The sequence below is a fragment of the Amphiprion ocellaris genome, chromosome 20 (genome assembly GCF_022539595.1).
Source record: "Amphiprion ocellaris isolate individual 3 ecotype Okinawa chromosome 20, ASM2253959v1, whole genome shotgun sequence".
Classification (NCBI taxonomy): domain Eukaryota; kingdom Metazoa; phylum Chordata; class Actinopteri; family Pomacentridae; genus Amphiprion; species Amphiprion ocellaris.
The window spans coordinates 19,171,208-19,198,001 of NC_072785.1; the positions used below are offsets into that span (position 1 = coordinate 19,171,208).

General features: G+C 40.9%; 1 protein-coding gene across 1 annotated transcript; it reads right to left on the reverse strand.

Moving 5' to 3' along the window:
• Positions 1-856: 856 nt before the first annotated feature.
• On the reverse strand, positions 857-24,699 carry LOC111569644 (filamin-A-interacting protein 1-like). The gene is made up of 6 exons (XM_023271899.3): positions 24,493-24,699; positions 14,025-14,317; positions 13,449-13,622; positions 13,008-13,186; positions 2,294-5,102; positions 857-1,496 (listed from the first exon to the last, which is right to left on the reverse strand). Exons 2-6 carry the CDS (start codon positions 14,310-14,312, stop codon positions 1,290-1,292), a joined length of 3,657 nt encoding a protein of 1,218 aa, XP_023127667.2. The 5' UTR covers positions 14,313-14,317; positions 24,493-24,699; the 3' UTR covers positions 857-1,289.
• Between the last annotated feature and the right edge of the window lie 2,095 nt (positions 24,700-26,794).

Genomic DNA, 26,794 nt, shown 5'->3' on the forward strand with positions numbered 1-26,794 from the left:
TAGTCTACTAACTCTAACATGTAACCCATGGTTCTGTTTTCTACTTTGAGATGATTTAATCATATTAGAAGCAAGCCTTTTGAGTGGGCTGCTGTTTAACCTTTAACTGATTCAGAGTAATTTCCCTGAAAAGATAAAAGCTTACCTCTTTTGTTAATACAGTTGTCTTTATTCAGCAGTATAGCAGACACGCTTTCAATGTAGAAAAACTAAGATTGTGCTCTTAAGCTTAGGCCTATATATTGTTAATGATAAATTCTTAAATAAATATGAGGAAATTTGTCTGTATGCCTAATACTCCAGGAAAACGTCATTTAACCATAGTAAAGAATCACATAATAAATACATGTTGAGAAACTGATATGACAAAATAGTTTGTCAATTCGTTATTCATTTGTTTTCCTTAATTTTACTTTACATTTCTGGAAAGTACTTTGATCATGAGCCCTAAAAATCAGACTGGCTCAGTTTAAATTTAAATTGCTAATAGCTTGCCTTTGTATATAAATATTATAGTTACTTTATCTTGCAAATTAGATGGAAGTTTGCAGCAGATTTGAAGAGTTTAAATAAGCACAATGAGTTTTTTTTTTTCAAGAAATTTTACAAAGTGAACAAACTTGCACTCACATTTACCAATTCCACGAGAACATTACTGTATTTTCCAGAGTATATTGTATTTGTAAGCCCTCCCTAGAAGTACCAAAGAGGACTAAATATCATAAAAGTGTAACTTGCTGTATGTCAAGTTGGATAAAATAGTCACATGCAGTAGGACTGGCCTTGTTTAGAAGATGAAAACAATTGTCTCTCTGTTTTTCACCTTTTTACATACACTACATACATTACACACGGCCCTCTGATATCACATTTATTTAAAATTATTTTAAGTACAAATCCTTTACAGAAAAAAATACACCTAATTTACACAAAAACAAGTATTTTGACCTATAATGTATCCATGTAAAACATCTCAACAAACTCTTTATATGTGACACAACCACTCAAAGCAAGAAACTGTTAGTAGCAGCACAGTCTCATATAGTATTTAACCCAAATGCCAATCACAATACACACTGTAAAAACAATAGATATGTGCCTATATAAATGGCAGAAATGCATATGACACAGACACATAGAAAATACTTTACAAAAAGTAAAAATTAATGGCTTATTTAATTACAAAAACAAATGCTGCTGTGCCCTGTAATGTCTAGTTGATCTGTATAGAGATATCAGAGTTTTTCATATTGCTCTTAATGAAGCACCATATAGATATGTTGTGTCAATCAGGCTTTTCCTCCATTTTGTGAAGTATTGCTGCTCACAGTGGACTTCTTAACTTCTATCCTCATAGAGTGACTCTCAGCTCGTGATTCCAGCTTCATTCCGCTCGAGATTCCCAGGGATCCCAGCACAGTCTTTCCCGTCTTCAGGCTCTTGGACATCGGGATGCGGGTCACCCCTGTGCGAGGTGGCTGGGCATCGTGCCCAGTCTGTTTGACAATAGAGAGAGAGAGTACAGTTTCTCAGGCAGGAGAATAGAGACGGACAAGCACCATAAAAAGTAAATAATGAAAAAGCGGCAAAGTCCATTACAGGAGAAAAAGGAATTCTGAATTTCTAAACAATGTAACCGATCATATGTGCTATAGGACCTCTGTGACTAAAAAAATGTAAATATTTATTCATTCTTTCACTTCAACCTCAGTGGGTGAGCACTTTTTCAGGCCAGGTTTCAGTGTGCTGTTACTGGTGCAAGGCTGTTTTGTGTCAGCCAGAGGGCACTGAGCCCTGTATGGCTGTTTGTGAATGTAAACACAGTGTAACAACTATAAATTACAGCAGAACTGTAGCGGGGTGGCAAAATGCCACATCATTAGCTCTGCTGTTTGGATGCCTGGCCAAAGCACCGTTTCTGTCACGCTACCCATCTGATCCACAAAGAGCATATTATGAGATCCACAGAAACACCAACACAGTGTTGCTTCATCTCTCATTTCTGGCAGTGTGAAAGGAAGCTGATAATAAGCTTATTTTACCTTTTTGAAACATCAAATTCGTAATATAAATATGGAACCACAGTTGCCTTGAGTAATCCCGTGAATGATTTTTTTTTTAACTTAAAAGAATCAAGAAAGTAAGAAAAAGACTTCAAGAAATAGCAGGATATGCCTGGGAAATAAAGTGTCACAGATGAAATTCCATTGAAGTAGCGGTGTTGATGGAAGAAATCCAAATGGGGAAACTAATCCAAAGCTGAATGAAACGGACTTTCAAAAAAAAAACTTACCGTGCTTTGTGTGGGTCTGGAAGTGGTAGATGTAACAGGAGAAATTGTAATGCTGCTCATCACTTTACTCTGTGTGGTCCTGGTAGCAGTGGTGGTGATTTGGCGGGGTGAGCGCAACACTGTCCCGGTTGATAAGGTCATTTCTTTGCTCTCCGTTCCAGCAGACACCGGCCTGACAACCATCTTTGGGGCGGCGCTGTTGCCTAAGTGAATATGGATCTTGTTGTCTTCAGTGGTGGTGATAATGCTGGTGTTGTTGTAGCCCTTTCGCACAGACATTGGAACCATCTGCTTCTCGGGGGTAACCTTAAAAACAGCTCGGCCCATGGTCATCTCCTGGGGCTCCGGGGAGGTGGAGGCTTCAGGCACTACAGCGGTGCTCACTGTCATAATAGAGACAGGGGATAAGGGTCTTCCTGAGTTGGTCGAGGAGGCTCGGCTGCTTTCTGGAGACTTGGCTCTAGATATAGTTGTGATGGTGACTGGAGATTTGGCCCTTTCTGGGCCTTGAGGTCCAGCGGGGGACTTCCTCCGCTGGGTTGGAGCAGAGTAGGTAGGAATGATTGTGATTCTGGATTTAGGTTGAGATGGGTTGGGGCTAAGGGGAGCTGAGCTAGAGAAAACGTCTTCAGTAGTGGGGCTGCTGATTTCAAGAGTGGCCATGTTGTTTTGGTGGTCTGGTGTCACTCGGATGTGTAAAGGCTGCCCTTGCTTTTGGGGCAGAGTCAGTTCAGAGGGCAAGTGATTTCCATTGATGTGCAGGGGCTTTTCCAGGTTGGTCTCTTGAGGGGTGTTGTCCTTTTTCCTCATCCAGGGAATCCAGGATTTCTTGATACCTAAGTCGCTGCTAGATGAAGGGCAACGCTCAACAGCATTACTTTTTTCTGTGGGCTTTTTCAGGCATTTCTGTCTGATGTTGTTCATAATGTGATTTTCTTCTTGGACAGACTTCCTGATAAACACAGCTGGAGTATCTTCCTCTGCTGGCCCAGTGGATGATGCCTCTGTCTGTACTCCAGTGGATGTCACAGCTACATCCACTATCCTCCTCCCATTTAAGCTGGGCCGTAGAGCCCGACTATGACGTTTTGCTATCTCCAGTTCTTTGGTGAGATGGAACACTTCAGTGCCCATGTTCTTGGCTTTCTCCTCTTCTTCCAAGAACCTCTGCTGTAGGACAGAGTAGTCCACTTGAAGCTGAGACAGCTGGTCTTCTTTATGCATCAGTTCATGGATCTTTTCCTTGAGGGCCACCACATCGGCCTGCAGTTCCCTAGTTTTAGTCTCCTCTCTCTTGCATCGTTGTCTGAGGTCTTCCTCCTGGCTTTCCTCCTCTCCTTTCTCAATTGCTTTGTTCCGTGCTATCTGATTTCTCATTTCCTCCACCTGCTGGGAAAGAATGTTGGCTTTGTCCTGTTCAGTCATAAATCTTTTCTCCAACATATCATACTGATCCCCTGTCTTGATCAAATCTCCTTCAACCACCTCCAGTTGTCTGAGACGGTTTTTCAGGCGCTCAATTTCAAATGTCAGTTCCTTAACTTTGTTGTCATCTCGTCTGATGGGGTCAGACATTTTTCCCAGTTCACATTTTGGTGAACTCTTCACAGATAGCTTTTCTGCTTGTTCAAACCCATCTAACCTCTTTTTCATGTGGCTGACCTTTAAATTAAGATCCTTAGTTTTATCAGTTTCATAAGCTAGCTTTGTGCTGAGCTCTCCCTTTTCAATGGTTAAAATCTCCACTTTGGTTTCCATCTCTGACTTGAATTTCAGGAGTTTTTTGCTTTCTTCTATCAGTTTCTCAGTCACCTCCATAACCTTGCCTTGCTCAACTTTGACCAGCTTGCTCAAATCATCCTTTTTCTTCTCATCTGACTTGACAGTTTCCATCAGGATCTTTCGTTCATCCATCAACGCAACCGTCAGTGACTTAAGCTTACTGAGGTCATCCTTAAGGCTCAGCTCAGACTTTTCCAACTTCAGTTCAGAAGACTCGAGTTCTTTCATGCGGATCTTGAGAGTCACAACTTCGTCTGAAAGCTCTTTGGTCAGGCCCTTCTCTCTCTCTAGAGCATTGTGTAACTGTGCACACTCAGATTTGCTAATGCTGAAGGCAGCCTCAAGTTTTTCTAACTCCATCATTCTTTTCTGGAGCTTCTCCACTTCCAGCCTGAGGTCTTTACTCCTACTGTCCTCCTCCTGTAGCCTCTTCCTGAGCTCCTTACACTGATTTTCGGTCTTGGTAATCTCCTCATCCTTTCCCTCCATCTCCAGCACCCGCTTCCGCAAGTTCTCCAACTCAGCAATCAGATTGGAGTTGCCACACTCCCCTTTACTGATCTTCTCCCTGAGCTCCTGCAGTTCCTCCTCAGACTTCTTCAAGGTCCTGTTGCTTTCCTCTAGCTCCTCCACTTTATGTGTAAGCCCCAAAAGTTTGGCACTAACTTGACGGTTGTGGAGTTCCTGACTGGCCAGCTTGGCACTCATCTCTTCGTGTTGTTGGGTGAGCTTGCCAGATTTCTCTTTGAGCTCAGCCTCCAGGCTCAGCACCCTGTGGCCATCCTCATGAGCGCGCTCCCTGGCTTCGCTCAGAGCCTGCTCTCGCTGCTGAAGCTGCTGACTGAGATCTTGGACCCTCTGGCTCTGTTGATCCATTTGCTCCAGGTGCTGCTGACGCTCGTTGACCAGCATCAGAGCAAAGGACTTCAGTTTGACCAGCTCCTCTCGCACTTTGGCCAGACGTTTGGAGTGCTCGTTCTCCTTTCTCACCTGGTAGGCTTTCTCGTTCTCAAGCAACCTCTTCAGTCTAAAAATGTGAGGGAACAAACAAAGGCAGGGTATTACTTTTGGTGTTTCACTGGTTAAGCTTTATGTCTGCGTTTTTGTCAAGGAAATGTAAGTAAATGAATTCAAGGATACACTGCTTAATCGCTTTAAATTATCATCAGTGGTAATCCTACAGAGGCACATTATAAAGTAATGGTTTGTTTGCATGTTGAATTTTCCTTATGTAAGGGACAAATTAAATACCCCCAGTACATTTTATTTTTCTTGACATAACAAAACAATCAAATATTTATCTCCTTAACGTCTGTTCAACACGGGAACGCATGTCTAACTATTTGGGAAAAGCACAGATAAAACAACTGGTTACCAAACACAATATGTTTTTCACATAACACACATATGATACATGCAACATTATACTGAAAACAGCTAAGAGGAAAACTGGCAAAAAATGCACACTACAACTCCCAATCACTGCTGCTATTTTCATTCATGCTGAAGGGATGAGGACTAAACACAAACTGCCAGTTTAAGTTCTACTAACACCCCCTCACCAAGCGGTCGTCTTTTCTCTCAGCTTCTTTTTATGCTGCTCATGCCCATTCTCATCTCCAGATCCAACAAAATACATGCAAAGCAGACTGAATGCAGCTGCATCTTCTCCCTGTACACTCCCAGCCACATTCTAATACAATATTCAACCTGAGCACTTTTGCATTGCAAAATCAACCAAATTAGAGTAGGCAGCAACATAGCAAGGAAGACTGTGCATTCTAAACAACCTTTAAAGCTTCAAACCTAGCCCCATTCAAAGTCATATCTAGTCACAACACCTTAACACCAAACTGCACTCAAAACTTACCTACTATAGATGGTCTACAGGCTGCACATAAACCCTGTTTTCAACATCCTAAATCCATTGATAATGCAAAAGAAGCAGCAGGGGCCTCCTTTCCCACATATCTTCCAGCGTCACATTCCAAGCATGTTATCAGGACAATGAAAGGTGAATAAATACAGTGGAGCGCTACCGGACCTCTACTGAGTGATGTCACCTCATCCATGTAAGGCAGTAATGTGTATGAGAGTGTGTGTGCTGCTTTGCTTTGGACACTGTGAAGGGGGTGGGACCCTTGCCACAGAAGGAGTGTTTTGTAAAACTCAGTTTTAATGTTTTCATAAAACTTGACAACCATACATAAGCCTGATTTAGCGTTTGTTTTCAGAAACTCTACAAAGGCATTACAAAGAATTTTCTCAGGTCCATTGCAAGTTTGGTGCAAATTAAATTATATCTCTACTTTCCAAAGTGCACAGGATATTGTCTGTGTAGCCCAGAAGCCATAATCTCTCTGGTACAGGAGACAGGAGAGAAAGCCTGCTGTAGTTCCACTTGACGGGAAACTAAACTTGAATGGGGTTCCCTGCAAAGTCTACATATGATGAGGAAACCAGATATGGATGAACTAGATGGCTCCCTTGAGGTGAAGAAGATCTGGGAGGACAGAACCATTACAATAACTATACGACAACAGACTCTTGCCTGGGACTTGTATAGCTACAGTCAATAATGCATCAAACCATGGCTTCACAGCCCCACATCTCTGCAGATGAATGCCGTCTGCAAGTCTAAGTGTTTGTATATAAAACGTCTACATTGATTCATATTACCAGCAGCTGTTTTTGCCAAGTGGGGTTAGTATATTTGGCTACTGTATCCGAAGGAGCCCTCCAGATCTCAGAGTGCAACTCATTAATGCTACGCAGTCAGATGTCATTGACACCCTAGAAATTGGCACTCTAAAATTACTATCCTGCAAAGGTCACACTCATGATGTCAGTGCTGTTTGGCACTAATCGCTAAGAACTATAGTTTACTGTTACTAAGGAAGAAATAACTATGAACAGACTGCCTGTTTATAGTATGCAAAGTCATAAGTATGCAAATATAATTGAAAGCAGGCTGCCGATGTAAATAAAGCAAAGCAGACTAACAAGAAAGTGACAATCCCCGATGTGTTCCTATTACCTTGCACATAAACATGCACTTTTTAAAATAATGGTCTCGACTTTTGAAGCAGCTGCTATGTGTGTGTATTTCCTAAGCAGATACACAGTTGTGAACCATAAGCCAACATCCACGAGAGAACTTTTTTTTCTCCATTATGTAACAACATTTTATCCCATGTTTTCTGGGGAATTTGCTCAGAGGTACTGCAGCCCCTCAGTGTCAGGAGACTGAGGATTGAAGTAGACAAGAACTGCCAGAAAGCTGTTAAAACACTATGTTGTACAGTAATGGTCTCTCTTGACAGAAAAAAAGTAAGCTAGTAACCTTTAAGTGTTAAGCGAGAGAGTCACTGTGATAAGGTACAGTACTGCACATTAGTCTGACATGGTGTTAAAAGAGAGAAAACAGAAGCAAAGTGGACATCAGACTATTTGAAAGCAACCACACTTATTTCATATATAATTGTGTACTTCAGGTTGGCATTTTCACTTCATGTGCGTGACTTTACTCTCTTTGAAACACCCTTCAGGAGTGGGAGCCGTTTCATCCGTCAGTTTGTACACATTCCACGGTGCCACTTAAAAATGTTAACTTCTTGACATATAAATTGCTCTGCAGTCTGAGAGGGTGTTAATGTCTGAGAGTGATCTTTCTGTGCCTGCATTCCTCCAGATGTTTGGCACAAGACCTTTGACTTTTCTGTCCTCACTTTCACCCGGATGGCAGGAGGAAGATCACATCGACAGGGATGAGATGATGACGTGCCTCCATCTCACCTGAGAGAGTGGATGTCAAAACAAAGTGCTGCCAGACATGGAAGATAGGTTCTATTTGTGTCTGTTTTTGTGTGGGTATTAGCGCTAATGTCATGTGTCTAAATCGTTCTTTTCACAGTATGTTAAGCTTTTGAGCTCTAGGCTATTCTTTTAAATTTCCACCTCAGAAAACATCCTGAATTTAGCTAGTAACAGCTTCACAGTTGTAGATTGGAAATGAACAGACTTGGGCTCTATGGATAGGAGACACTTGCCATTACTGGGCCACAGGGAGATCTGAAAACTATGAATTAGATAGTAAATAGCAACAATTTAACAATGAACTAGTGACATTAATGTTACTGAACATGTTTTAGAATTCTCAACAGCAACTTCACTGAATTTGCTGTGACAGACATGCCGCACAACAAGTATACTGCCACTCGGCAACCTTAAAAAAAGGTATCAGGTTTAAATAGCGGTCTTGGCCTGGTCCCTGTAGAGGTGTCTGAACGATGGAAACAGTTATCATTAATGTTAACATGCATGTCTGTTTAGATGCTTCCCTGCTATATTCTGTTTCTTCGCTCCTGCGTTTTTCCTCCTTTTATGGCCCAGATATAAGACTTTGGGCTCTACGGGTGCTAAAAGAGTAAGATCTAGTAGAGCTCATCCTCTTCACTCACTGTTTGAGGTGACAGAGGCCGACCTGTGCATGAGCCAAGGAACCTGCTGGAAACCACCTGGCATAAGAAGGAGGTCAACTCTTTCATGCGTGCAAACCAGTGATCAAGTAGAAGTAAAGTAGTCAGTTGTGATTTGTGACAAATGCTTTAAACTAGAGCCTCGGCTTGATTTTACAAAGATTTTTATTATGATATAGTCAATACTTTAATGTTTGCCGCATTAGCTGCCGGCCTATGAAGAGGTTAGGTCAGTCAGTCCACCACTTTGGCCCAGAAAGAAATATATCACATGGATTGGCATGGATTTTTAAAACACATTCATTGTCCACATAGGTTGGATCCTATGACCATATGGATCCTCTGACATTTCTTCTAGTGCCGCCATTAATTTGGCATTTTAGATGGAAAATGGCAATGAAATCTTGGCTATTACCTTTAGTGATTCACTGACAAATCAACTACATTATCAGGTCACAACCACAATTTGTGCAATACTTTTACTTTTAACAAAATACTTGAAAAACTAAAGACAGTTCCATCACCCTCATCTTGTGTTTATACTTGAGTCTTAGTGTTGTTTCCATTTACTACTACATGAAGGCTCACCTGTGCTGTCACGACTCATTTTCTTAACATAATAGAATGCACAAATTTCACTGCACATCAAAAGGAAAACTTAAACTTGACTTTCTTCTTGTGGTTTTATCTCTGTTCTATGTCTGTACTCATTCATGCACACATTTAGCCTCAGGTTAGATGTGTTTTGGAATTACATTAATACAGTCAAACTCAGAAGATAGTGCTTGTTCAAGCTCACATCTGTCAAATTGAGTATTTTGCATGCATTTTACAAAAAGTTTCATCTGAAATATTCCCCCAGCTAATTTGGCTTTTAGCTAATTTAATTGTAACGTGTGCTATCCTCTTGAAAGCAGCCTGAGGAGTAACTGTCACACTAAGTTGAAGTCTGCGGCTCATTTCCCAACCATTTCTTGTGTGTGCGATGGCAGCTCAGCTGACATGAAAGTGATTTATCCTCCATAGTCTCCTGTGTCCTGCAGTAAAGTCTTGAGGAAGAGAGCTAGTGTGCTGCAAATGAACTGTTTGACAGTTCATGAAATGTAGCATATAACTGCTCTCTAGTCTGTTCTACAGATGATTGACTACGTCCTCTCTCTGTGTATACAGTGTACTATTACAAATGCTGTTTGGCAAACTATGAATGAAGATACGCTTGGCGAGCCACAATTTAACTTACATTAGTGCAATTAATGCACACAATATCCCCATCTGTCAGAGTTATTGTGTGTGAACGGACAGCAATGTGTTGTGGGTATTGTAGAGAATACATTCCGCAGCAAGTAGCAGCCAATTAAACTCTTATCTGTGAGTGCTTTAATTAGTAGGACCTCCTTTCTCATACGCATTCAGGGCACATCTACACTCTCACAAGCAAGCTTGTGTGATCTCTGTGAGGCCCTCGGCACTCACATGTTGTAACCATCCCCCACTGATGTTGTTTCTCCACCTCACCCCTCATCCCTTGTCTCCTGTTGACCGAGAAGCCAGGTCGCAACCTCAGTGATGACTTCATCTCACAGATGATGTCATTGTTCCTCTGAAATGCTCTTTATTCCTCCACTTGTCTTTCCTTCTGTTCCTCCACCCACTGCTCATGTCTCCCCGCTCTCTACACCTGACCTCTCTCATTCCCACAGTAAATAGCATGACCCCTTCCTCACCCACAATTTCCACCCTGCCTCACCCCTCTCCCTCTCACCCTGCCTCTCCCTGTCGGTATTCAGGGTTATCACTTCAGTAAGCAACACCTCCCTCTCCTCTCCTCTCCTCTCCTCTCCCCTCTCTCGTGCCTCACCAGCTTGATGAGGCCATCTTTCACACATTCTCACGTCGTGCATTGCTCCGTTGCGCTTTCTCCATGAATTCTCTCACCTCTGAGGCTTAATAGGTTCTGCGCTGGTTTTATAAACTGCATTAGCACTGTAATTCATGTTTTCACTATCTACCTCCGCTCTCTTGCCACTTTTCCCCTCCTGTAGTGCTTTCCAATACTTCCCTATCACCAGTTCCTCCTTTCATTTCTCTCAACAGTCTGTCTGGCCTGCTTATTCAGAATCCACAAAACACATGGGATTATAAGTAGAGTTGTAATGACTTCACATATAGAATATATGGTGCAATTTATCTTCTTTCCATGCATACCAGTACTGTAAGTACAAAAACAAGCTTCTTTCTTAATTTATTGCATAACCATCCATGTTACAAAAAATCTCTGGACGCAAATATCTCTTTTAGTGGACATATGCATGTCAAGACAAGTATTTGAGCAGTTACACATGTTTTTCTGTAGTTCAGGCTCTGTGCTTGAGTAATTTTAGTAGGTTTACCTCAGTGTTGAAAGAACTGCATGAGGGAAATACTGTTTAAATTTGCACCAACAGTAAGGATTTAAAAGTAATTGGACAGTTGGCAACGACATGTCTCTCAATGCTACGTACATGTGGCTCACAGCTTACCGACAGTTCAGAGTTTGGATGAGCGGAAAATTATTTGCCTGGGGAAGAAAAGCCTTGTGATGACTGAACAGCAAGTCAGGAATCCTTTCCATGATGCAGACAAACATGTTTCCATATTGAAGAACCAGAATCTTAGAGGATTCGCCTCTTGTAGACCTCAAAAACAGAAAGACTGGCTTCATACAAGAACCATAGACAGTGTATTAGAGTTGTGGAACAAGGTTCTGTGGACTGGTGAAATTAAAATCAGCATCAGCCTGTATCAAAATGATGGATAGAGTTACAAGTGTGGAGAAAGAAAGAACAGCTCATGACTCAAAGTACTAAATCTCATCTGTCAAGCATGGTACCACTGCCACCAGAACTGGCAGCCTGGCATTTATTAATGGTTTCACCTCTCACGGAAGGATGGATGTAGAAGTATACAGAAGCCCTGTGTGTTCTCAGAATCCGTCAAATGCATCAAAACTCACTGGATGAAAGGACATGTCATCATTCAGCAGAACAAGCCAAGGAGCTTTTCTGGCTAAAGAGGCAGAATATCCCGATTGGCCGAGCCTATCTCCTGATGCCTGTGAGCTGAACATTTTCCACAAAATTTGAAATATGATGACTTCGTTTGACTTCAATAATAGATTAGTCATTACATCTTTTTTAAAACTTATCCTGCAGCATGAATAAAAAACCCTTCAGATTTGTGACGTACATCTCGCTGCCAATCCGTTTCTTTGTTATTTGCAGCATAAAAACTTCCTCTGATTTTCCTCCATGTTTTCTACCATCCTCCTAGTAACTGTTGCCTTTTCTGTCTCTACAGTTGCTCCTCTCTTCAGCACTGGCAACCATATCGTTGCTGCATTGTTGCCAGTGTGGGAATGTTGCTACAGAAACCAGCTGACAAACTCCACTATGTTGTCAAATACAGAGAGATTTACCTGAAGCTGGCAGGCTATAATCAGCATCGTGTGAACCCCTTTGGCTAGAATGAAATAGATCCATCCATCCATTATCTATACACCACTTAATCCTCATTAGGGTTGCAGGGGGTTGGAGCCTATGGCAGCTGATTTAGTGTGAAGGCAGGGGACGCCCTGGACTGGTCACCAGTCTATCACAGGGCTGCATTTACAGACAAACAATCACACTCACATTCATGCCTACGGACAATTTAGAATTATCATTTAACCTCAGCATGTTTTTGGACTGTGGGACGAAGCTGGAGAACCTGGAGAAAACCCATGCATGCACAGGGAGAACATTCAAACTCCATGCAGAAAGATCCTGGAAAGGTGAGGACGCAAACCAGTGATCTTCTAGCTGCAAAGCGAAAGTGTTAATCATCAAGCCACTGTGCAGCTCATGAAATAGATATTCATTTATATTTAAGGAAGAAAAAGGCGAAAATTGTCAAACTGCGACCTTTTGTCCTGTGTTTCACTGTTATGGTTTCTTTCTGTTTGTTTTTTTTTTTAATCTGCCTAAGGACTGCAAATGTAAATTAGCATTGTTGCTATAATCCAGCATATTTACATCTATTGCTATTGCTAAATAGATATTAATTAATGTGCACTATCCTTATTAAATAAATAAATACCAAATAAATAAATTAGCACAGTTCTTTATATGAACCTGCTTAATTAAAGCTAAGACTGAACACATTAGTGTAGCATTAAATTTTAAATTGAATGTGTGGAAGCACAGAGCTTGAAGAATTTAGCCTGAACTGTGTGCATATATTTAGTGAACGCTCAAAGCTGTTATTTCTTCAGAAAGTTTTAGTTTTGTCATTTTTGTACATAAATTAGTCACACTTACCAAATGATAACATATTTTAAATCAGCCACATTTAAGTAATCATACGTTTGGTCATAATCATAATTTTATCTCAGCTGTGCAGCATTTTCAGCAGTCGTTCATCCTTTTCCTCATCCTCACCTTTCTCTCTCCTGCTCCAGGAGGTTGGTGAAGTCGTCGCTCTTGTTCATGTAGTCGACATGTTTGCGTTTCTCCGTGTCCAGCTCGTGGACGGTACGACGGTGGCACTTTTCAGCGAGCAGTAACTGGCCCAGCATCCGCCGGTACGTTTCTTTGTGTTTCTCCTGCAGACGCTCCAGCTGAGAAAGAGCAGAAACACAAACACATGGAAGAATCAGGAACATAAAACACACAAAAGGTGACAAAAACATCTTTTTTAATAATGTTTGTCTTGTGATTTGTTTCTAGATTTAGAGTTTAGGAGGTATCAAGGCCAGTAAACCTGTTCATAAAACATTAAATCTTCATCATCCCTAAGGGTCTGACTTACTCAAAGAAGCATTTTGTTAAAAACACTGCTGGCAACACAGACAATGCTGTGACTGACAGTTGCCCACTGACCTCCACCATGGGTTTTTGGTAGACGCTGTGACTGTTGGGCTTTGTGCCAGTCATGAAGTCGTCCCTCTGTAGGGCCTGAAGAGCTGAGCCAGGGACTGCAGAGCCATATCTTGACTCAAGGGCTTCTGGGAGGGTCTGTTTGGACTTCAGCATGCAGATAACATCTTCTCTGGCCTAAAGTCACACAGATACACACTATAATACAGCAAGTTACGGCTTGAGGAGGAAGAGTAACATGCAAATGTGAGAAATAATGCATTAAAATGGCTTCACATGTGATGTAAATTTTTTTCTGAGATATCTGGATATAAAACATCATTTTGGGGTGTTTAAATCCCACTAGCTTTTGTTTGATGGATGATCATGCTACATTCCAGATTTCTCAAAAGTAGTCACTTGGAAAACACAAGGCACATGAGCCTGTTTTCTCTGGTATGTTGCCATTTTCAACCACAAGATAGAGCTATTGTGCAAAAATTGTTGTGTAACTCATTCCAAAGCAAGTAAAGGCACTTTCCATTCAAACTGGTTCCATGTTTATTCAGGTCAAAGGTCAGATATAAAATGGGGACCCACTTGAACTTCCCCCTCCATGATTCCCAGTAGTTTCAGCAGATCCTCTTTGGACATATCCATGATGTCTCCTCTTTTTTCTCCAGCTTCAGTGGATTCCAGCAGTAGTTTCTCTTTGTCAGAGATGACTTCAACCTCCACCTGATCCTCACCTTCCTTCTGCTGAACCTTGGCCTTCAGGCTTTTTACAGGCAGACCCACTTCCTGGTCTTGGCTGATGTCATGGTCGGCCTGGGGAACCCCAAGCACCCCATTGGCTGGGCTCTCCACCCCGCTGCTTTTGGACCTCATCTTACCTGGACCAAGGACAAAAGAAATGATGATTTTTTTAGTATTATTCATGTGCCTTTTTTATTGCAGAGTTTGTGCTGATGGGGGATTCCCATTTTAACTATTGTAGTTTAAAGGATTCCTGTGAATATGTCTAGTGTCATACTCCACATTGTGTAAATGCATGATCACAATTCATAGTGAGCTTTATGACTTTGGCCTCGCCTACCTTTCCTATCGTAACTCCATATTCACCGCCGTACTGACCCACTTTCTTCCAGTGACGAGCAAATGCAAACATACTGCACGCATAACTGGATGATACCGTCCTATGTTAACATTCCTAATGTGGAAATAAATATCCATAATTACCCAGCACTGTGTGTGTTTGTGTTTTGTGGGGGGGTGTGCATTCCTGATACGTCCTATTCACTCACTAAGGTTTTATGTGTCATGCTGAGTGTTGATGGTCTGGAAGCACATTTGTGGCACTCATGGGTGCTCAAGCGTTCTCTCTTGACGCTAAAAGTCTGACTCAAACGTTTTATCCAGATCCTGAAAATAAATCCATTGACGACAGGTTGTAAAATTAATTTTGCTACATTAATCTTTTATAACAACAGAAATCCTGTTGAGGTGTAGCATGCTTATGTTGAAGCACTGATTATTTAAACACATTGAGGAGTTAGTGCATGTATGATTCACTGCAGCACACAGTGCACTATATCTGCTTTTTTTGTCTTCTGTACAAATGATGCTGATATATGATATTATAACTTATATAGAGATGGACGCTGATCATTCTTCCATACAAATGATAAAGTCACAAGCTGTACATTACTTGTATTGGCAGTAGTTGGGCATTTTAAATATTGAGAATTTTATTTCACTATTTCTCTTACAAAAGCAAAATCTTTGTGGTAGATTTGCTGAAAACTTGTTGGGAATTTGCAAGAAAGACACTAATTTGACAAATGTTGTCACAAATTTGTCAGTGTTGGCCATATAGCGGCAAACCTTCAGCAATATTCAGTCAAAAATGAGATGTTCTCCACGACCGGCAAACATGTTCACTGGTCATGTGCCACCACAGTTTACCAATCTTCTAGTAATTTTCCAATAAGTTCACAATTAGTGACAAACACGTCATGTTTGCCATAAATAGCATTTCCGGTAATAACAGTATGTTGTTCTGGCTTCCTCTCATCCAAAGACATGCAACTTTAGTTTTTCCCAATGAACTATTCTATTTATAAACTCCTTTTAACTATTTTAACTGTTTATAAATTGACTTTATGCTAGCTATTTTAAGTGTTTTAAATATTTGTAGCTCTTTCTATTATGCTTTGAGCAACCAATTCCAGCTAATTTTAATCCTATAATTCAGCTAGCTATTAGAGTTTACTTTTAGCTAACAATTTAAACTGTTCATAAATTTATGTTACTTTCACTCCTTCAAAAATTTAGCTGACTGAGAGTTTCGGCTGGTTATATTCTATCCAACTATTTGAACTGTTTATAAAGTAACTATACCTCTTTCAAACATACCTTTAGCGACCAGTTTCTGCTGTTTACTCATTACTTTCAGCTATCTATTAACCTACACTTGTAGCGAACTATGTAAACTGTTTAGAAATTTGTGTTACTTTTACTATTTTAACATTTCAGCTGACGGCTAACTTTTTGCTGACAGTTTGAACTGCTTACATTCTAGCGAACTATTACTTTTAGCAATCAAATTTAACAGTGTATCCATAACTTTTAGCTAGAAATGTAACCGTTTGACTATCATAACCTTTATACTATCTGCTAGGGTAGCAAAATCTACTGACTAAAGCCTATTTTCAACTATTTATCCATGACTGTTAGCAAACATCTGAATCTCTATAACTACTTTTGATCAGGCCTGCCATCAGGGGGTTAAATGTTACAGATGATCCTGGAGGCCCAAAAGGGTGACAATACTAAGGGGTGATAGAGGTGCTGCAGTGGGTGTGAATAAGGGGCCCAATTTGAAAGATGTTGTCCTCCTTTCCATTAATCTTATCAGCTGAATGGTTTTCAGAGAGCAGTATGATCTCCCGCCAGTCTAAAGCTGGTGCTCGCTAGATCACGTAAAAGTACATTTTCATGAAGATCAACTTTACACCAGTTTGTTGTCCTTTTTAGTTATTTATTTTCCTCCTTGATCCAAATTACTGTTTTTTAAAATTAGCTGAGCGAGTATTCGTAGTTTGAAATCACAGCAATAAATGTTCTTTTTGATAACAGTGTGTTTTCCGCTCATGAGGAGTGTCTTGCATAACCTATGTTTTTTTGCACTGCATGTGTGGGAGCTCTCTAAATGCAGCTTGAGACACTAAGCAAGCACACTCTTTGTGACTGATTTCAGATATGACATGAACAGCTCTTTTTAATTACAAACAGAAACCCCCAGCCCCCAAAATCCCCTCTGCAGGGACCCTGGTGATGTCATAGCACCCTGACCTCCAAATCATGCATTGAGACATTTTAAATAAGCTTGCCAAAGTGTCAAGAATTTTCTCTTAAGTACATTCAACTGTCCATACATGCATATCCCAGAGGTGGAACATCCATGACCATCTGAATCAGCCTAACCGGATTAAAGTAAAGAGGAATTAGACTTCTTAAACTCAATTTCAAGTGGCTTGAAAGCAAGTCTATTAAAGCATTCGGTTCACATCACGAAAAATGTTTATCTTCCTCCCTAATAGTGGTCAGCAGAGTTAAGACTGCAGTGAATTCTAATGATGCTTGAAGCCAGTCTCTTTGAATCCCACCTGTTTCCAGGAAAAAGACCCATACATTAGACTGGGAAGGGTGCAAGATAACAGGGACTGCATCTCTCAGTTCAAACAGCAAAGAAAACAAATCTGACAAACCAACACATTAAGTACATACTTTATCTTAGTTTTGGGAGTTCAGTGAGTGCACGTTGGCTCCAAGGAGATTTTGTTCCCTACTGGAGATTAATTGCAGTGCCTTCTTTCCTGTCCATAACTATTAGTTTCAGCTGCGGGCTCACTATCATTGAGTCTAATGTTGTAGTACAGCAGCCTGCAAGTGCTTACGGTGTTCATGCCACCATTCAAGCGGTGCCACGGAGTTCGAATGATGCCCAGCCAGAGGTGGAGGGCATTAAAACGGCCACCACCGGGGCATGAGAGTGATGAAACACAGAAACATGTGCGGTACTGTAAATGACTCAGGCAGAGTTCCTAAGTACCAGCGACAAAATGGTTGACGCTCAGTTAGGAACTTGCTGGTTTATTTTTAATTTCTGGGCTGATGCCATGGATATCCAGAGAAGCTACTGTAACAGCTCGTCTCATTTTGCAGTGTCACTGCAGTTCAGGAGAGCAAGCAGGAGAGCGTGTTTGTAGTTATAGCTGGGAGATAGTACTGTAAAAAGTTACAGCTTGTGTTCAGTATTGCACTATGACAATTCATATCAAGAAAACAGATGATTTTAATGTATTATATGTGTTGCTTTTTAATAATGTCATAGGATCAGAATTTTTAGCAAAATTCATTTTTTCTGATGCATGTATATAAGTTGGTAAGCTGAAATAAATAAAACCTTGACATGTTCACACCAACCATTTTATATTGTATACGGCTCTGAATTTACATATTTTTCTCGATGTTAAGCTTCTGGTGGGGATTGCATCTTTGCAAATGGGCCATGAAACTAAAATATCAAAGCTCCACAACATGTAAGAGCTTATTTAAACTTGCCTATAATATTTTTGAAGTCGCAAATTAGTTAGCATACAAGTGCCTATTTACCTTACTATTAATTGCATCCAGCTTATTAAATTTGATATTACCACAATGAGCCATTATGCATAGCCATTTGATCCAATATTTCTATAAAAAAATATTCTGTTAGTTTTAAATTTCATTAAATGGACCAGCATTTCCAATTTACATGGACTGATAACATTTCACTCAAAACACTTCTTTGAGAGCTGAAGGAGTTAGGAACCAGTAATATAATCACTACCATTTCACAGGATCTGTGGATGACAGATGAAGTTTGCCATGACTTATTATCAACGCCTGTTTATCATCAAAACCTTCTGATGACAAGTCTTTGTCATGAACACAATCTTGCTTGTTTGATCTACCTTGACTAGTCATTGCAGTCTTGTAGTGAATTCTCCAGAGAAACAAATGGGGATTCCTGAGCCGCGTGGCCTGAATTCCAGTATGGCATGCAACATTCCCAGTTGTCTTTATGGAAAGTAAAACAGAGCTGGCAGACAATACGCCTTAACTGTGAGCTCTATGTCAACCTGCCACAATGCCCTCATACATTCAAGGCATCTAAACTATCAACACAACTGATTGAGTGGCATCCAAGAGCTCAATCTAATACAAAAGAAGGACCTAACACCCAGAAAGGCCCAAGTCAAGGCCTGAGCCTAAATTTAAAGTTGGGTCCCAAATCTATCCCGAGGTTTGGGCAAGTCCAGCTGTCACATATATGAGTATTTATAGACACCACCAAAGCACGTGCCTCCATTCCAAAGTGAAAAAGAGGCTATAAAATTCTAGCAGTGGATACCCCTGATGTTCAATGTACAGGTTTAATATATGGTCTGAAATTAAATATACCCCCAGCAAGACATATTTAACAGACATCACATTGCAACGTATGCCAGATAGACTTACTATGTCCTTAATGACAGCGTTCAAACAACTGGTCAGCGAGTTGATTTGTCAATCGTCAGAATATTAATGAGCAACTATTGTTAATCAGTATTTTTTCAGCTCTCAGTCAAGCAAAACTAGCACATATAACTGACAAATGTGAAGATTTGCATAATTTCTGTGTTTTACGTTATTTTACGTTATTTAAAATTGAATACATTTGAGGTTTGTGTTGTTGGTTACTGTTTATTTTTGCATTTCATTCATAAATGATTCATTTATCAGAAAAAATAATAGTTAGCTGTACAGTTATCCCAATTACAGAGCTGTAAGATTAGTATTAGTAAACTTAAAAGTGGCAGCATGATCCTGTCAGGTGTCCATAGCCCAGGCCTATACTATCTGCTGGTGAACAGTGTGCTTGCCTGTGGTGCTTATGTAAAGAGAAAATGTAAGGAAGGGGACAGGTCTGTAGATAAAAGTCTGGCATGCAGCCAACTTCATTTGCCAGAGAAGAGGGATGAGAAGAGCGGCTGCACGTACTGTAAAAACGTGCTTTAGTAAAAATGATGAGTCTTATTCAGCGCGTTTTGATATATTCACACCACAAACCCAATGTGACCAAACAAGGAGTGGGAAATGTTCTTTGCATGCGAGCGTTTGGCAACTTGCTCGGCCAGAGGACACTGATAGAATGCGGTACGCTTGAAAAGCTCTTCCGTCCTGACAAGAAAAACACACGAGCCCGCCAAGACACGGGAATTCCAATCAAAACCGTTGCTGTGGATGAGATTCAAAGCTGCAAGTCAATCCGTTCGATATTGAATGTTTTGTGAGCATGCAAAGGTACAAAGCTGCAGCCTATTCCAGGGTTTTGATGGACAGCGCCCTTCAGCTTAGATGACCAGTGACCTCTGGGGTCACATTTTACATAACAGTCATGTTTTGGAAAATGAAGTCACTGTAAACAGAATAAATTAACAGTTCAGACAGCAACTTTGACATGGATTTATTTATTAAAATTCTACTTTTCAAGAGCAGATTTCTAGTCATATCGGACTGACCTGACCCAGAGTTTTAATGGACAGAACTCAAGAATTTACAGCTTCTCTTACTATAATGATGACTTCTATTAATACCTCATGGTGACAATAACTGTAACTTACGCTGGCACGCCATGCTGGAGCAAAATGTCAGCATACGTGGTGGGTGTCATCTTGTAGTATTCTCCTGATGTCACATCAATCCGATCCTCTCACTGGACCTGACTCTAGCTTCAGCAGTTAAGGTTTCACTAATGGGCAAACCAAGAGGAATGTACTGTAGGTACTTCTGTACGTGCTATTAGAGCAAATACACAATCCTTTTGCTTTGCAAACAGCTCATGTAGTTCCTGAATCAGTGACTTATAAAATATGACATTTATGATAGCTGAGCTGCTGAGGGTTTGTTAAATATTCACTCCAGTCTTTGAAGAACTTGTGTATAAATCCACAGGAGCAAAAGCAAACCTTTACAAGCTGAAACACACTCTAATTTGGGTCATACATTATGAACACTGTGTACATGTGAGAGACTTTGATGAATATTGTGTTCAGTCACACGACCTGAACGCTGTGGATTGATGCAGCTGCTGGAACATGACTCACCTCCATCTATCATGATTAATTTAATGTACATACTAGGAAACATGAATACATCAATAATTCTTAAGAGCTAAATGTGTTAAGTTTTCACAACAACTCCCATAGCAACAGTATTTTATTCAGTCTAATGGGAGCAACTGTAAAGCAGCTAATCAAGCACTAGATTTTCCTAGACCGGAGGAATGGCTGGATATCATCTTTACAGCATGGAGATGAAGGAAGAGATCAAGTTCTGGTGGTTCTATGAATAGAAACAGCAGGATAACATATGGATAAAGCAGATTCAAATGTGCTGCAGTGTCATGGGGTCAGCCATTTGTCTGAAATCTCTTCTCTGAATGCCAACTAAATCTGCATTCCACTGAGCAAATGTTCTTGCTGTGATGAGCTCTTCTATAGTCTGAAACAATTAATTAGTTTTCTGACGATGATGCCAGTGATGACGTTTTTTTTGTCAATAAAATGCATTGTTTTAATTGTGAGGACATTTGCTTTTGAACAGTCTATTTTTGTGGTATTTATATAATATTATGCAAGCAATTTGACAGTTCCTAGATTAGAAGATACATTGTCAGTGAAGTTCCTTTGACTCCTGTGTACTGTGACAACCCCAAGAAACAATTTTTTTGGAAAAAATAATTGCATGTGAGTTAATGTCGCTGATAGGATACGGCCATAAATGATCTAATTACAAAATATTGAGACCTTACTGTGCTTTAGTTTCTTCAAGCTTTTCGTTCTGGCTTATCGTCTGGACATAGACTGAGGGTATTGTTCAGTGTTACTGCTCTCATTAAACCATTTCCAGCTTTTTAAAACAAAATATAACACATAAATTGTAAAGTGGTAGACCCACTAAAGACCCGGATTTTTTTGATTTTGTTTAGGTTTTTTTGGTGGTGGAGACCAAAACAGAGGTAAAAGGGGATTAAGTATCAGTCTAAGTCCACTTTTCACAAAGTGACATGCAATTTTTAAGTTTGAAATATGTTTGTCAGCTTGTCTTGGACCTATTCTGTCCCCTTGAGGCCAGAAAATTACACTTTAAACCAAGCTGTAAGTCTTCTAGTAAACATTCACCATCATAATCTGGATTGCCTGGAATGTGAATGTCATACTTTGTTAACCACACTATTCCAAATCTCTAAACCACTACCCATTTAAGTTTTGTATGCAAGCAATTATATTGTTTTGTGTCATTGTCTCTTGTTTACTTCACCTTTCACAGAGAAAAAAATGCATTGTTGCAGGGGGAACAAGTATAAAATGAAGGGGAAGAGAAGAACTGCCTCACTGAGAGAGGTGGGAAATTACAGTGTGACGTTTAGTCCTGGGTGCTAAATGAGGATTATTCACAGTCATCCCCGTCTTAGTGTTTTCAGTAAATTTATACGCTGACTTAGTTTCTCCAAATCAATAACGTCACTGAGCAGATGAGGTCTTTGGGTGGCTGTCGTCATCACACTGCGGTTCACTGGGAGAGTCACTGTTATGTCACTTCCCCTCATCAAACATGGAACAGGACAGAAGCTTCTAGGGTGGGTAGAGACGATGGAAATATGGTATCCATTTTTCCCCTCTGTTGAAACCTTAAATGTCTCTTGACTTTTAAAAAAAAAAAAAGTTTCCCTGCTGAGAAAGATGCAGTGGTGCAATGCAGAATGAATGTGTTGAATAGGTACAAGAAAAATACAGATGAACCTAAAACTTTTGCACCAGCCTGGATATTTCTACAGTATGTCAACTTAATGACTGACCTCACCAGTTCTAATATTATTAAATGTCAGGAATCAATTAACCGCTCTACTGTTTATAGTCAGTATGCTTTGCCATGTTGCACACCACATATCAAATGCTCACGGGAAGGTCTTGGGTTGCTATGGAGTTTAGGGACTTATTTTTAAACGAGGAGAACATGAGATATAAGTGCCACTGTTCTGTGAAACATCCAAATGTGTCTAAACTGCATTTTTGGAATTCAAGACCAGAGGCCCTTATACGACTGGAGCTGTGCATGTGTCAGTGACAGCTGTTGTTGAGGCCCTCCAGACCTATAGAGAAGATGGAAGACACTGACTACTGGCGGCCACAAGCTCCACCTCCTGCTATGTTGTGTTTCTGTTCATGTACATGTGCTCAAAAGATGTTAGCTCATATGCACACACAGGCAGAAACACATATGCATATAGCAGTGAGAAAGGAGTGGGGTTAAAGACATGATCATGGGCTAAGGATACAAGGAAATACAATGTTGCCCATTTATACTATTCTATGGTGCTAGTTGAGTGGTTGGCATTGCTTAAAGCTGCAACAAAGAGTCTAAATTTTCTCACAGTCTCGTATCAAGGATTTATCACTGTGCACATCTCCCAGCTGACATATTCCACTTTCTGCATGAGCAACAACTCAAGTGACATAGACCTATAGCAATGTCATGAGGTAAGCCAATGACACATTTAGTGCATCTCAAATCAATGCTGCTTTGGTAAACACCCAAGCTTATCCAGCTTGGTTTCAGTTTAAACAAGCACCGTATTATTGATTTACAGTAAGACTGACTCATTTACAAGCTGGGACTGATAACCGCCCAGTCAACATTCACAAATTTGCCTTTCTCGAGTGGCCATTTGGCTGATTGAACTTCACAGATTCTCCAGGGTGTGCGCAGAGCTACAGAGGCTATGCTTTGGTACAGCTGGAACAAGCACAAAAATGTTAACGAGCAATATCTCCATTCTCTTTGTCTTGAGTCAGCGGTGATACCAGTGAGTGCACAGAGGCCACATTAGCTGAAGGGGGTGGGAGGCAGGAAGGGTGAGGTTTGTGCAGAGACCCTGGACACTGGAGTGAAAAGATCTTTGACAGTAGCATAAGTCAGACCTGCACTAGCTTGCCTTGCTGAGGTCACGTTTTCTTTTCGGTTTACTGAGACGAGGTGATGTGAGCTTTCACAAACAGCGACTAGCAGGAGCCATGTGTCTACTCTGATGACTTCATGGGGATGAAATGGAATTCATACATGGCATCATTGCAACCCATAAATATTCAAGATGAAAGATGTCATCATGCTGCAGCTCATCAAGGCCCAAGCTTCTTAATGTTAAGCAGTGGTGTTTGCAGTGCAACAGTTGGAACTATGTGTTGCTGCAGAGGTGTCATAGTTGGCAGCTGTGGGAGAAGTTGTGGGCAAAGGTTGCACATGTGTGTGTTAAGTGATAGTGTGTAATCATCTGCGAATAATATGACCTGATAAAAGATGTTGGATTTATTTCTCAAGCTCTCTTTTATTACTACGTGAACTACTATCCCCTGTTTGTCCGGTGAAGCTGTGGGCTTCTCTTCCCACACACAACATTCCTCACACTAAATGGTCTTATTCATACAGCAATATAACATGTAATTCATTGAGCCATGTTTGATTCATGACTTTCTTTTTTCTGCACGCACTATCACAATGCCAAAGCTTTATCTCCATGATCAGTGCTAAGAGAACCTACTTGTCTTCCCTGATGCAAAACGTAGAAATCCATATTATTTGAATGGATAAAAAGTGAGCTGAATTAATTACATGCTGCGGGGAATAGTTGTTCCATTCATATGGTGCAGAACACTTCTAACCACAGCTCAGAGGAAGCCGAGAGAGCGGATTCCTTCTCGACCGCTGCTCTTTATTGACTTTATAAAATTGATGACAGCTCAGCAGCAGCACTTGCACCTTCATGTATTTCAGTTTGAAAGTGAAACAGCTGATAAGCTCTGCTCTGCCAGTTAACCACATGGCTGCCTTAAGATGTTTCCCACACAATGAGAGAAGATTGAAGATGGATTTTCTTTTTTTTTTTACTTCATTGTTTGAAATGGAAAAGAAGTTGACTTACCTGCCTCTGTGATGTCCCCAGGTTTAAGCAATTGATAACCACACCAGGTAATCCTAGAAAAAGGAGTAAAGTGTCCACTTATATCCCTCTGGCTTGTGTGGTCCACTTGTGGTGTCTGCTACCGAGTGGTGCCAAGAGCCATCTCAAGCTCTACTCTCTCCCTCCCTCTCTCTCTCACTCCCTCTCTCCCTCCCTCTCTCTCTCCTTTCAGGTCTTCAGGTCAAGAAGGGAATGGTAGGGAGTAATAACAGAGCACTGTAACTTCCCTTTCTCTCTCTCTCTCCCTCCCTCTTTCAGTCCCACAGCCTATCCAGTTCTGTTCCATATAGCAGCTGAACATGCACCTCTCATTTTCTTTCCCTCCTATCCCTTCAAGGAGTCAGTTGATGAGTGTGTGAAAATAAAAGGGATACAGAGAGAGGGGGGTGAGGGAGGAAGGCAGACACTATTCTATTCCTTCTCAGCAGTTGAAAGGGGCCTTTGCACGGTGAGGAGAAAGGCAGAGGTGCGGTGTGATGTCCTTTGTCATGGAGCCAGATCTTTTCACTCACCGCCATCCTCCATTGTCCCTCTCCTCTCTTTTGGACCACAGAGTCACATGGGCTAAAAGTGAAGCTCTATATTTAACTCGTCCACTCCTGCCAGCACGGGCGCTGTTAGCAGCTGAGGCTAGCTGAATGCTAGATGTTTTGGCTGGCCGGCCAGAGAGCTAACTCTCCCCGCTGACCCTTGGTGACAGCTGAACCATGCTATGCCATTCTGTCATGCTGGGAAAGTCCAGCGACAGCAGCCACCCAAGCCCCAACAGTGGTCCAAGGAACCGCCAATTGCTAACTTGGGAGGGCTGAGAGTGGCCAAACTCTCCAGGACTTTGGCAGCTACACTGTCTTTTTGGCCCCGCTTGCAGAAAACAATCTAATTTAGGGCAGCAAGCTAAATCTGAGGTACAGTAATTGTGCTCTGCATCAATGGGAATAGTTAACGTTGCTGCCAAGGCACTGTTCAGCTAGTGTGTGCAGGGTTGTAATATAAAGTAAACACACCTAAACTTGGTTCATCTACCTATTAATTTGTGGGTTAACCTACCGGTACTTTTAAAATCCAATATAAACCTAGTTTATCTTCAATCTTGTACAGCACCAGATAAACTAAGTTAAATAGTCTTTTAAAGGAAAACAAACTGAGACCATGCAGGGTAGAACACAACTGCCCCATGAAAGGTAGAAAAATTTGGAAAACAATGTCATCACTGACGTCCTACATGAAGAGATCATTTAAAATGCAAACTCATTACAGTACAGTAACTGCTTTGAAACCGGATCCACTTTGCCACACCGAAACACTTTGACAGTTCTGGCCTTCGGGGAAAACGGAAAATTGGAAAGTGCTGTAGTTTAGCAGCTGTGTTGGACCGTCCTCTTTCATTTGACCCTCTTCTGATGACTGCTCTCCAAAAGATGAATGGTGTGCAGACAGTTTGGAGAGCTCTACCCTGAGCTCCACCACTTCATGGTGTAATGTGGCCTTAAATATGATAAGAGGTCTAACCAGTAAAGCTGCTGCAAAATTTTGCATAATCTCACCACTGTCTCTCCCTTTATCATTTCACATATAGATAATTTGGTAATATGTTCCTCCTGCAGTACTGTTCTTCAATACAAAGTATATGCTTCCATTATGGTGCTCACTGTGAGATCAGATTTAAAGGTATGCACGTGTAAGGTGATATAGGATAAGATGTTGTTTCATGAATTCCACCTGAATTTAAATTAACTCAAAGTTCCCCTCTGGGAAAAAGATTTTTTTTTTTATACCCTGATATCATGTTTTTATGGTGTTTTTTTATACGCTATAAGATATATAATGAACAAAATAAGTGGTCAAATCCATAGCTGAGCATTTACACTTTGAAACTGCAACATAGCGATGACAGTCTGAAAAATGAAGATAAAATTTTTTAGTTGAGGTTCTGGAGCAGGACCACACCTCAATCACCCTCCTTCCTGTCATATGCCTATATATACTACTCTGCCCTTCACACTTGTTCGTTCTTGCTTCTCATGCCCCACCCTCCTTCTATACATCTGCCTCCTTTTCCTGTCTTCTCCCTTTCCTTGGGGTTCTGCTTGCCCAAAAGCCGCTGCTAATCTCCAGCTAAGCTTTTCCCCACACCGCATCAGCTCATCCCAGTCATCACTAATATAATGATCCTTTGCATCCAATAAACAATCAAGCTTCAAATCAATGGTATGGTCACTGTTAGTGAAACACAGATTCTGACATCGGAGATTTCGAACATAAC